This window comes from Ixodes scapularis, unplaced genomic scaffold (genome assembly GCF_016920785.2).
Source record: "Ixodes scapularis isolate PalLabHiFi unplaced genomic scaffold, ASM1692078v2 PGA_scaffold10__122_contigs__length_95168666, whole genome shotgun sequence".
Taxonomy (NCBI): Eukaryota; Metazoa; Arthropoda; class Arachnida; order Ixodida; family Ixodidae; genus Ixodes; species Ixodes scapularis.
Genome location: NW_024609836.1, coordinates 93,043,279 through 93,055,700, shown reverse-complemented (window position 1 = coordinate 93,055,700; position 12,422 = coordinate 93,043,279). Strand labels below are relative to the sequence as shown.

At 44.2% G+C, this 12,422-nt stretch overlaps 1 protein-coding gene across 1 annotated transcript; it reads left to right on the top strand.

Annotated features, from left to right (window-relative positions):
* Positions 1-1,226: 1,226 nt before the first annotated feature.
* On the top strand, positions 1,227-7,279 carry LOC8026717. The gene is made up of 2 exons (XM_029976247.3): positions 1,227-1,365; positions 6,707-7,279. Exons 1-2 carry the CDS (start codon positions 1,357-1,359, stop codon positions 7,022-7,024), a joined length of 327 nt encoding a protein of 108 aa, XP_029832107.2. The 5' UTR covers positions 1,227-1,356; the 3' UTR covers positions 7,025-7,279.
* The last annotated feature ends 5,143 nt before the right edge of the window (positions 7,280-12,422 follow it).

Genomic DNA, 12,422 nt, shown 5'->3' with positions numbered 1-12,422 from the left:
GCTTCGCTCTGTGGGACAGGTAATGCATTCGCATTCATAATAATTTTGATTATATAGACTATATGCTCCGTTTTACTTTAAATCTGAGCGCAGTCCATGGTTTACCATCTGACGAAGCCTGTCAAGCAGCGCCAAAAGTGCATAGTCATGGCGCTCGTCGCCTTTGGGCGTTTGCTGTCGTCGACTAAACCAATCACGCCCAGTAAATGCGCCGTTATAGGATTTTTTTTTGTGTGTGAGTGCGTGATTGATTTAGCCGGTGATGGCAAACCGGCAAAGATAAGGAGCTTCGTGACGGTGCATTTTTGGCACTGCGTGACTGGCTCCGTTAGAACGCGTACCCTCGACTGCGATCGGAGTGAACCACACGCATGAAAGCGCGAATAGGGAGTTTTAGTAGAGCGTTCCGATACCTACGACAACGACACGCGATATCGACACGATGCATGAGCAAAGGCGTCGGCAGAGTATATGATATCGTTAACGGAGTTATCCGAAGGATCTACTAAAACTTATTATGGAAGGAAGGACAAGGGCAGGAAGACAGAGGGGTTAACACGGGGATTGTCCCGTTCGGCTACTCCTCACAGAGGAAGAGGGATCAAAATATGAAAAGACGTTTCAAGGAGAGGACGAAGAAAATAAAAGCCATCCAAGTTACAAGTCTTGAACACTGCAAACACGGCCCTTCACACGAACACCACCACCACTACCCCCACCACCACCATCACCACCACCACCACCACCACCACCACCACCACCACCACCACCACCACCACCACCATCATCATCATCATCATCACCATCATCATGCCTTCATTTGTTCCAATAAACGACTCACGGCCTGTAATACGGCACAGCAAAAAAAAAAAAAAAATCTATACATCTAGAAAACGTTTTTAGCTACACATAATTAAACATGCAAATAACAATACCATGGGTTCGTCATTGGCGAATCACGGAGTTGCCAATCGGTGACCCTCGGGCAGGGTCTGGTTTCAGAGCATATGGTTTTCGAGAGGCTGAGTGCTAAGAGCCCTCGCTCTTGGGCGTCCTCACACTCGAAGCCGGATCTCACCCCACTTATTCAACATCCCGGTGTCAAGTCGATATTTCTGAGCCCGCGGACGGCAGTTCCGTCGGCGAGACAGTTGACAGCCACCTGTGGCCACTCGCTGCCTTACCTGGATCCGGAGGGGAGTGCTTCCGGTGACAGCGGGCAGCGAGAGAGGCCGTGACGTCACCGGTGGCCTGGGCGGAGCTGGTCGGCCAATCGATGTACGATCGTACATAAACGGCGATGGCCCCACGAGGTTGCAGACCAGAGCGGCCTCTCCTGATCGACACCCAAGAACCATGGCCAAGGTACGTTCCCTCCTTGCAATGGAGCCGCCCTTAACCACTATTCCCCTATAGGGAGTATTTACTGGTGACCATCACGGTGCTGTAGTTATAGGCGCCTTCTAACAGCGAGAGTCCGCCAGATTCCTTTCGCATCGTCAAAACTGTCACTCACAGTAAGCCATGTGTTGCTTTACCCACAGTTAGTGCTGAGGACGAGATGGGAATAGCTCCTGTAGTCCCAGACACGATGAGAACGACAGGGAGATACGCCATGGGCCTCTAGCGTGCACTCGTAGCCAAAGTACGGCGGAAAACAACAAACGCATGCTAGATTTTGATTTGTTTTTTGTTTTTGGTATGTGAAAGTTGAAACTGTCCAAACTCCCATGGCGCATAGTGGAAAGTGCACGAAGCTATCGTGCGAAAGATGGAAGGGGCGAACTTATAGAAAAACAATATAATTGACATGTTTTTTTAGTCATACGTTACTGACTTAAAGCGTTACTGTATTTATTCTTTCAGCGACGTATAATTCTGTATCAACCTGCTCATCTTGTAAACTTTTTTTTTTCTAGGCAAACATTTTTATTTTGCTTTCGGGCTTTTTGTGTGTGTGTGTTTAGGTAGCTGGCTAGAAGCAGCGTCTCTTAGCTAAAACTGTGGACAAAAAACGCACCGTCAAGGTTAGAGTCAGCGCTAATGCAGGTTAATAAGATAACTCCAATTAGGGTGCTGCCGAGCGTGCGCAATCACAGAATCTTTGATAGATCTCCACGACCAAGCGAAATTCGCTGCGTTCGTAATGTTGCAACTTTAATGGCGTCTTTTCTATCTGCATGGTATGGTGTAAGATTTCAAGACTTTCCAATAGAGGACACATCACCTACTTAGGCGTGGGGATGAATGAGAAGAAACAGAAGCGTCAGCTGCGCAAATGCCAAAGGCGCGAGCTTCGTACGATTCCAAGCAGAGCCGGGGTACGATCAGTCTGCGCGTTTCACTGCTTTACGTCGACATCGACTGCAAGTTCCTGAGACTTTGTATGCCGCGCGAAACTGCTTTTCTTGAACTATTTGCCAAGCTCTACGCGATGTGCGGACGTCCCGTTAAAATCGGGATCGTATCTCGACGTAACGCGTGCTGTGTAAATGGGCCTTTAGATGGCGAGCGCGAGCAGAAATGTGGGCCAGAAGACCCTTGATGTGTGCGCGTTCCGGCTGACTGAACACGGGCCTTAACCGAACGCTGTCACGGCACTGCTGTCCAATCTGTGTCCGGGGTCGGCCTTCATTAGGTGACGTCGAAAATTCAGCCCAAAGGCCTTGTTGTCTAGGGTGTCCCGAGCAGGTGTGAGGAAGGAGCATGTCCCCGCTAAATCTAGCGGAAAAATTGACGTCACGTGCCATGATGTCAAGTGACCTATACGGAAATTTAGTTTCCCCGCTAGATTTAGCGAGAAAACTTAGAATAAAATAGAATACAACATTTATTTGCTTCTTAAAATGCAGTTCAAATGAAAACACCACATAAGCCAATACTGGCTTGTGCGTGGGACGCGACAGATTATTCTCCACTTTTATAGTATTAGAGAATTGTGTAACTTGCACTAGAGCGCGTCATTGCAAAATAAATGGAGTTTCTAGCTGAAGAAAAATATAGTTACAGTCTATTCCACTAATTCATTAAACAGCAGTAATGTATAAGATATGTTGAATTTCGTCACTGATTGCGTCACGTCGTTAGCTACAATTCGATTTATCGAAGCAAACCAATTCTCCAAGGGTGCATTTTACTCTGTTCAAGTATCCACGTGTTCGGCAGTTCTTTTATTATTTTTTTATTTTATTTTGGAGGATTTTATTTTGAATAACTCTTCAGGTAATTCATTACAAATCTCGGGTACATGATAATTTATTGTAGCCTCTCCATATTTGGAATAAATACATGGTTCACTAAATTTTATATTCGGTCTTAACGTTCTTCCGTTTGCATTTTCCACTTTATGTTTGTTGTTGAAACACATCTTTTATTATCATACTTCAGCGGTCTCAAAAAAGCATCATTTTTTGCTTTTAAAGCATTAAGTTTTGCGCTGTTTCTTCATTTAAGTATCTCATATCTTTAGCTATACTTCTTTGGATCGATTCTATTTTTAGTTGTAAATATCTGGCATAGTGTCCATAAACTGTTATTGCATATTGAAGTGAAGCCCAGTGAATTGTATATCATTCCTAGTATGGATCGAGGGACCAGATCTTGTATGTGATGCGCCATTAATATCCTCAATTTTTTACATATATGTTCTACATGAATATCCCATTTAATGTGTGTCTATGTGCATACCTAGGTGTTTGACATTTTCAGCGTATTTCAGCGGAACGCATGAGCAATGATTGCAATTCTGCTCGTGCATTTTTATTAGTAATTCTGTTCCGATTCGCTTCCTCTGGTCTCTGAAGCATAATACTTGAGTTCTAGGAACGTTTAGAACAATTTGATTTTTTTTAAACCATTCTGTTAATGCCTTTTCATATCGTGTTTACAGCTACTTCGTAATTTTTGTGTGCACATCCAATTCTTGTATCGTCTAAAAATTGGAAGAGCTCTCTTTAATTTGATTTGGGCTATCTCATTAACGTATAAATAAAAAAAAAAAAAGGTAGGGAACCGAGTACTGTATCTTGGAGGTACTCCCTGCTTGACTTTGATTTCTTTGCTATATTTTGACCCTAGTCGTACTATCGATACCAGTCATTAAGATAATTTTTGAATAAGTCATGTATCTTCCCCGAATAACAATACTGTGTAATATATCAAGTAATATATTATGGTTTATTGTTTGAAAGGCCCTACTAAAGTTTATGAATAAAGCTATAACATATTTTCCTCTGTCCATATCTTCATTTACATAGTCAAAAAAGTCTTCTAACAGGTCATTGGTTACTATGTGCTCCCTGAATCCATATTGCGTGCTAGCTAATAGATTATATCTTGAAATATAGCTCCGGAGTATTTTGTTAATATATTTCCTGATTATATAATTGATCACGAGAGTAGGCATACTGGTTTATAATTAAGGAATTTGTTTTTTTTTTTGCCTTTTTAGTATATATGCCGAACAATGGATATATTAGGTTTCTTAGAAATATTGCCACTAGAAAATATACAGTTGTATGATCGTAGTAGTGTAGGTTTTAATATATTGACATGACATTTATTATCCCTAGTTCTTATTTGGTCCAACGCTACTGCTTTATTAGTCTTCCGCCATTCATATAGGGGAAAAAAGTAATTACTATTTTTATTTGATTGCTTTGTTTTTCTGTTTCAATGCAGCAAATGTTTTTAAATAATTGTACATAATTCGTATTTAAGCCATTTGCTAGTACTTCTATGTCCTGTTCTGGTCCAAAGTTTGTTTGGATTGATTCTTCAATTTTTTTTTCCGTCCTAATAGTTGGTTTACTATTGGTCAGTCGGTTCAGCATTGTGCAGCATCTCTTCTCTAAAAAAAGTTAGTAAAAAAAAAAAAAGTTACTTTTCGTGGATCTTATCAGCGCTGTAACTTGGTTCCCAATTTTTCTGCGTTTTCTTTATATTTGTCATTAGCAAAACGCATAAGTAATTGCCAAGCTTTCTTACCTTTAAAAAAAAAAAATCAAGCCATCAGTTTTTTTTATTTAACAACTGCTTCTCTTGTTTACGCTTTCTTTTTTTTTTTTGTACTGCATATATTTCAGTTGATTTTGCATATGTTTAAGCATGTTAACAAAATTATTTTATAATTCTTTGGTTTTTTTTTTTTAGCAACTTTGTTCCAGTCTATTCCTTCGATATATCGATCCCTTTCCTATTGTTAATAAATGAGCAATCGCAATTTTTATTCTTGGTACCTTAAAAAATCCGCAATAGTTGCTGCTGCAAAGTAATGATCGCCTACTTTTTCGGAAATGACCTGCCCTTTGGACTTACTCTCTCTAGTCCGTATGTGTAGATCTATACACGACTGTGTTAGTTTCCTTCCTGGTATTTTTTCTCTTGTAAACTGATATATCATCGATTCCATTCTTGCCTTTGCCAGGTCATTTAGGTACTTATTGGTCAGCAAGCTCCGTTTTCTGGCGGCTAAGTTAATGTCCGTTGCAACTATCATGTCAGCGTCTTTTTATCATTTAATCAGTTATTAATATCACCTAAAAAGTAAATTACATTAGCATGAGGTGCTCTCTATGTGCCTAGTATAGAATGTTTTTTTTTTTTAATTTAATTTTAGTACGAAGAACCTTCGTTGAATACGACATGATTTTAATGCTTTTGGTTATCTTCCATTTGTGGTTTACCATAATCACGATTCCTCCTCCTATCCCCTCATCTCTTTTCTTTTGGAAGCGCCTCGAAATTATTTAGGAAAGACAAGGTTTCTTCCTCTGGTTTAATATTAGTTTCCGAAAATACAATCACATCTACGTTATTCAAGTGTACAGTTTTACCAAGCTGTTTACTTCATTGGAATGTTTTCTAAGACTGCGAACATTGGCACACAGGAGAACAAAACAAAACTCGGTTACAGTATCGTTTATACTTTGTCGCCGCTCCTCAAAAGAAGAATACGTTTGCTTTCGGTCAATGACAGATCAAATAGGAACAGCAACTAGCAGATGTTTTGATACCACGTGACACACAAATTCAGTTTACCCGCCGCTATCCGTCACTCCGCATACCCTGTGGACATAGGCGGATCCGACGGGGAAAGTCAATGGGTGGAGAGGAGGAGAGACACCTGGAGGCACAGCTCGGAAAGAAATGCCCGGAGGTTACTAGCGCTAAACCAAGACCGTTTCACGTAGCAACAATTTCGGTGCAATTTGCGACATTTTGACTGGAAATTTGGGGTCTTGAGAAGCCCGAAGAAGCCAAGGCAGAGCCAGACTTGACGTTCTTGGGCCTGAATCCGGGTATCTTAATTGGAAACCACCAAACAAGTGCCCAAGTTAGGCATGGTACTTGGGCTGTCCTTTGGCATTTTTGTGCCTCAATCGCCAGGTTCACGTGGTAACTTTGGGTCGAAACTGCCGAACAAGTATCAGAATAAGGTTCCACTGCTGGTTGTTCAGTTGATATGGGGCATCTTTGGCTGGAGTCGGGCACTTTAGCAATCATGTGGCGAAGCATAGAAAAGTCACAGAAAAGAAAAATAAAAAGTACTTTGGCACCAGCTAACGCCTCGGAGCAAACCCAGCCCAAGTTAGATTACCGAATTTGAGCCAAGTTAGGCGTTTTTGTCATGCATGCCGTTTCTTCGCGCGGCCTTTGGGGATTTTCGCAAAAAAAGGTTTATTTTTGTAAATCCACAACGCCGCAGACTTTCGACCCGGTGCGGCTGCTGCTGGCGCTGTCCTGCCTGCTAGCCCTGACCATAGGTCTGGCGTCGTCCTTCCTCGTGGAGGGCGGAGTCGACCGGGATCCCTGGGACCGCCGGTCGGTGGCGGGTCCCGACGTCGACCTGCTCCGCGCGCTCGGCCAGGGCCAAGACCTGTGCCCGTCCAGCGCCGCCATCCGCGACTTGTGCCAGCGCTGCTCCAAGATGACCAAGGACCCCAAGGCCTTCAGGATGTGCTGCACCAACAGCAAGGACGCCCGCACCTGGTGCGCCAGCTTCCTCGACTTTGGCCTCAACTAGACGTGGACAAGAGGAAGCCGCGTTGAGTCAGACAAGGTCCGAGTGAGCTAACGCCGGTTGCCATCAATGGTGCTGCACAGAAATGGAGGTCTTTTTGTTTTCTGTATACTCTGAGGTTGAGGGGCTAAACCAAAAATCGGAAATTAGTGTTTTTTGGGGGGTCGCCGTCGTTGAGCCAGCAGCAAATCTTCCGAATTTATCCGGGCGCTTTCGACCGAGTCATTTGCTCTCCAATAAAAGCTGTTTCTACTGCGACTCGTGGCTTTTGGAAGTGGTCGCCTCTTGACGGCTGACCACCGATTCTTGAATCATGTTCTGCTTCGTGCGCAGCGATTGGCGATACGATATATGTGGGAGCGTGAAATGGATATGTCCAATTTCATAACTGCTCTATAGTGTTGTTATTATTTTTTTCTTTAGATAGAGAAGGTAAAAGACAGTGTGACAAGCGTGCTTTCAAAGTCCTGCACAAACACCTGTTGTCGGCGCGCATTTTTTTCTCGTTCTACTCGGAGACATGGCAAGCGAAGGGGATACAAGCGCGAGCTGGCCCGCGTCCATGCTTTGAAAAGGATAGAATGCGCGCACTGGGGGTGTCTATAAAGCCGCTGCATGGCGCTCACATTGGTCATACAAAAACTGCCTGCAAAGAAAAAGATGTTCAAAGTACACATATGTGTGAAGGAGACATGCCCCGAACATGCTCTATAGACCTGTCCGGAGATAATTTGGTCGACATGGCATGCAGCGAACACAGTGTCTTCATGACTGCTTGCTTCTTGCCGTCTCCTGCATTCTTTGTCGCGTCTGCCGAAAACTGCCAAACTACGTTGCCATATTATTATATTGCGTGTCATGGTTCCCTTAAGATTTTTTTTTTATCAAATCACGGGAGCTATCTATTCGGCTGCATATCATCCAATGGTTTGCACGTCTTGTCGCAAACTTGACATAAAATTGCAAAAAAAAAAAAATTTTTTTTTCCATGCTACATTTTTTTAGTGACAATAATAGTTTCCAGCGGAGTTGTTAATGGTTAGTTAGTTTGCTCAGGATCGTGTCCGGTACCAAACAAACGTCGACACCCGTGGTCCACACAACACTGGTTGCCACCGTCGCTCATAGATGGCGGTAGCTGTCCAGAGTGTTGTGTTTGTCGGTTGTCTGCTTGCCGCCGTCGCTCATAGATGGCGTCAACTTTCCAGCCTTTCCACTCTGGCTTGCCGACTTGCGGCCGGCCACTACTTCATTCCCACCATTGTACAGCTTCGCTGGTCTTCTTTCTCTAGAGAGTGGAAAGGCTGAATTTTTTAGATGCGGAGCATCTCTTGCTCGGGTCTATGTCCCGCGGCGTCGTAGTCCGCACTCACACTACGCATGCACAACTCTCCTCCTTCCCTCTCTCCAACAGCTGCGCGTTACTCTCTCCGCTCTCTCTCTCTACCAGCTGCGTGCACTTCGCGTGCGTTCGCTTCTACTCACACCGCGCGCGCATGCGCAACTCTCCTCCTCTAGTCTCCTCTCCATCAAGTGTGACTATAGGCTCCTTGCATTGACGTCACATCGCACACATTTGCACACCAAGTAAAAGGAAGAGAGGGAAGCTGCTTTTGTAAGAATTTTGAGTGACGGGTTAATCTTCTATAATCTTCTGGGAGGAGAATAGCGACGCCTGTGCAAATCCGGAAGGCACAAAGGAGGGTCTTGATAAGAGGGGAGCTCCTTCTCCCCCTCTTCTCTGGAGGGTATCGGAAATGACGTCATGTGCAAGGAGCCTATAAGCAGCGGTAGCGCACTGCGCGCGTTCCTCCTTTGATTTCCTTGCTCTCAAGACTGACTGACAGCGCGCGTTCAGTTCACCCGCTGTTGACTCCACTCCGTTCTTCCGATGAAGTGTGATGGAAGCAACAGTCCCGACAGTTAGTGGGTTGGCGCAAGCAAGCGTCAGCACCACCCCACAAACTAACGTAATAACACGCAAGTTAACAACGTTACTAACAACGTTACTAACACCGTTAATAACACCGCTAATAACGATCCGCGATGCTCCGCATCACCCCATAGTTCCCCTCGGGAACATGGTGTAATTTTTTTTTCTCCTCTGTTTTGCGGGAAAGTAGACAGGCCCACTATTTTCTTTTTAGGGTGCGGCGTGATTCGGGCTGATATCAATCGATACGAACGACAAATGTTCTGACCAAACGAGACGCCATTATCCTATCCGCACGGGTCTGGTTTTATGAACAGCGTTCCGAGGAGACGAGACCCATAAAGGGTCTTCGACGAGGCCGGGCGCTCCCAACTGCGGCGACGCCGGGCGATTATTATCGGGATGCGCGCATAAAACGTATGCGGTTCGATTGTTCCATGCGTCTCGTACGTTGTATCTAGGAACAGAATCGGTGCGTCGCGTGGCCGCTGTCAACACTCGAAAGTAGAAGCAGAGTTTCTTTCTTTATTTTTTTTTCCAGGAAGCCTATTTAGTCAATGAGAAAGTAAAAACGGCAGGACGTTTTTTTCTTTTTTTTTTCTTTCGAATGATTGGCTTCCAGCGAGCATCGTTGCCTTCCACCGTGCTTTGGTAGTTTTTTCCAGCGTGCGCACGCTCGAAGCTCGTACGAAACTACACAGCTCTATCGTGCTTTGTAGTTTGTAGGTGCTCGCGATGGAAGTGGTAAAAACGAAAGAACAGGTCCCTGCCGTTCTTATCCTGCGTGAGCTTTCTCGGCTAGCCATTGGACGGGGGACGTGGTGTCGCAGCTTTCTGATGGGCGCACGTTATCGACCCATGAGTAAATGTTCGACCCGTTCGCGAGTCCGTGACCGCAGGCAGCATTTTGGCGAGGACTTTTCGCCAACGCACGAATGGCGAGAAGGATATATCTCGCGGCCTCTGGTGTACTAGCTCTTGAGTCCTGACTCACTGCCCCATGATCCTGCGCTTTTTATTTTATGTCTGTGCTTGATTGGTTTTGATTGGATAGCAAGCGCACGAAGACGACGGCGTTTCTTGATGCACCAAAACAAAGCAAAAAAAACATTACGACTTTTTTTTAGTCCGTTGCAAATCAACGAGGGAAAGGGAGGCTGGTGAGGAGGAAGCAGACGGAACGCTGGAAATCCTCCTCTTTCCAACGTTCCGCCTGCTTCCTCCTCCCCTGCCTTCCCTTCCCTCTCCCTACCTCCTTGAGGAATCGAATGGCGCAGCGTCATTTCTATTATAATGCAATTAAATGCAAAGGTGCAAGCGAGCTGGACAAGAATGACGAAAGTAATCCCTGGAGAAGGGGAACAAGAGGGACAAAGGTTTATGTTTGTCCTTTGTCCCTCTTGTTCCCCTTCTCCAGGGATTACTTTCGTCATTTCTAGCTTCTGCACTGTTGAAAGAACCAGCGGTCTTTGGTTTTCTTTTGCAATTTCAAAGCTACGAACCCTACTTTCCACGACCAACGAAAACCTAGAGAGCCTCAAGTATAGAGTGTGGTCAACTGCTCGCCCGGGGTACGTGTTTATAGGGTCTACGGGTGGTTTTTCAACGTAACTCCGGTTATAATAAACAGCCCTGGAGATGCTCGAATATTTTACGCCAAGAATAAAATAGCACTTTTCTTTAGACACAATTTTTGTTCCGGGTAGGAGTATCTTTCAAACGCAAAAAAGCGTATAATCCGCCATCTCTAGCGCCGCCATTAAATTGAAAACACTCTTCGTAGTTTGAATTGAACACACTATTACTTGAGACTCTTTAAGAAAACCAGCAGGTCTCTAGTGTTCGTCGAAATCCCCTCATGGATAAAACAGTTTGGTTGTTTTAAAGGGGTACGGCATTTTAGCGCCTATTTCTTCTTTTAGACGTGGCCTTTTTGATGACAGCAGCTTACAAACACGAGTCTTTCGTCTGTAAATGCAAGAAAAGCAATTTTAAAACGAATAAAACGATTTTCCAACACGGTAGTTGGGGTGCCGAGTTTCGTTGGAATGTTTGACGTGCCACGTACCAATTAGTAGCAGCGCCACCGCGCGGCAATATCCGATGGAGGTGTCCGCGAACACGCGGCGCTTGGCACACCTCTCAATTCCAGTACACCAAACCTCGGGTATCCCCACTTGGTGGGATTGTAACGCGTTAGCGATAAAGCTGGCACCACCTAGTGACGACGATCGTAATTACGTCACCCTTGGCCGTTTATGGCACGGGGGGGGGGGCATGGCGTAAGCTACGTTGCTTTGCCAAGCCATCCTCCCGTGTCGCTCGCCTCTTTCTCCTCTTCCTCGCCGATTTCCCTTTCAAACATGAACCACACGTGACCACTGAATGGTACATGGTTGCGTCTACGAACTGAGTGGCACCAGGTTTCACCGTTGTTCTGTTCAGGATCGCGGTAATCTGACGGCGTCTCTGTCTTGTATTTAGTCGAATAACAATGAATAAAAAAAAAATTTACACTCCGTTACTATCATGCAAGTGGATACAAACGTTTTAATGAAGATAAAGCAAGTAGGCAGGATAGACATAGTAACCCTCGAGCGAGGGGACAAAAAAGGACGAACAGACACGAAACTCCGAACGCAGCTAAAGATGTATTTTTATAACACCTCCTTAAACAGGCCCACAAACCCACAAGACGGACACGTTTATGGTAAAAAAAAAAAATCCAACGGGTCATAATATCCAACGAGTCAAAACATCCATTAGGTCACGTGACACAAAAGTCAAACCATCCATCCGAGTAGAAACATTCATAGAGTCAAAACGTCCATCGAGTCAGAACATCCATCCAAGTCATAACATCCATAGTCAAAACGTCCATCGTCAGAACATCCTTCAGGAGGTTTGAAAGCAGGGGACCTTGACAAGTCGAAAAATGTATATATATGTTATTTATGTTCATTTGAGTCACTTTTGTATATATATATATATATATATATATATATATATATATATATATATATATATATATATATATATATATATATATATATATATATATAAGGTTCTATGGATATATACGTTTAATATATAAGGTTGTATGCGTGAATGTATGCATGGTGTTATGAATTGTGCGCATGATTTTGTTTTTTCTACTTATGCTTCATACAAAGACTTTGGTCGTTTTGAGGCACAAAGAACCAAATAAATAATAATAATAATAAAAATAACTTATAAGATAACGCTTGTAGTTTCCGATGACAGTTCCGGGAAGGATGCAATTCACCTTTGCCAAGGAACCTGCTCGCTGCTCGGCCACAGTTATTTCCACTGGACGCTGCTCGGCTCCGGTAATTTGCCAAGTATTTTGACAGCTTCTGGCTTTCAAACACAGTCGTCAAAGACTTGAGAACAACGGAGGGGAATCGGTGGTCGAGTGGGCTGAAACGAACACCCAGCTCGACGTGC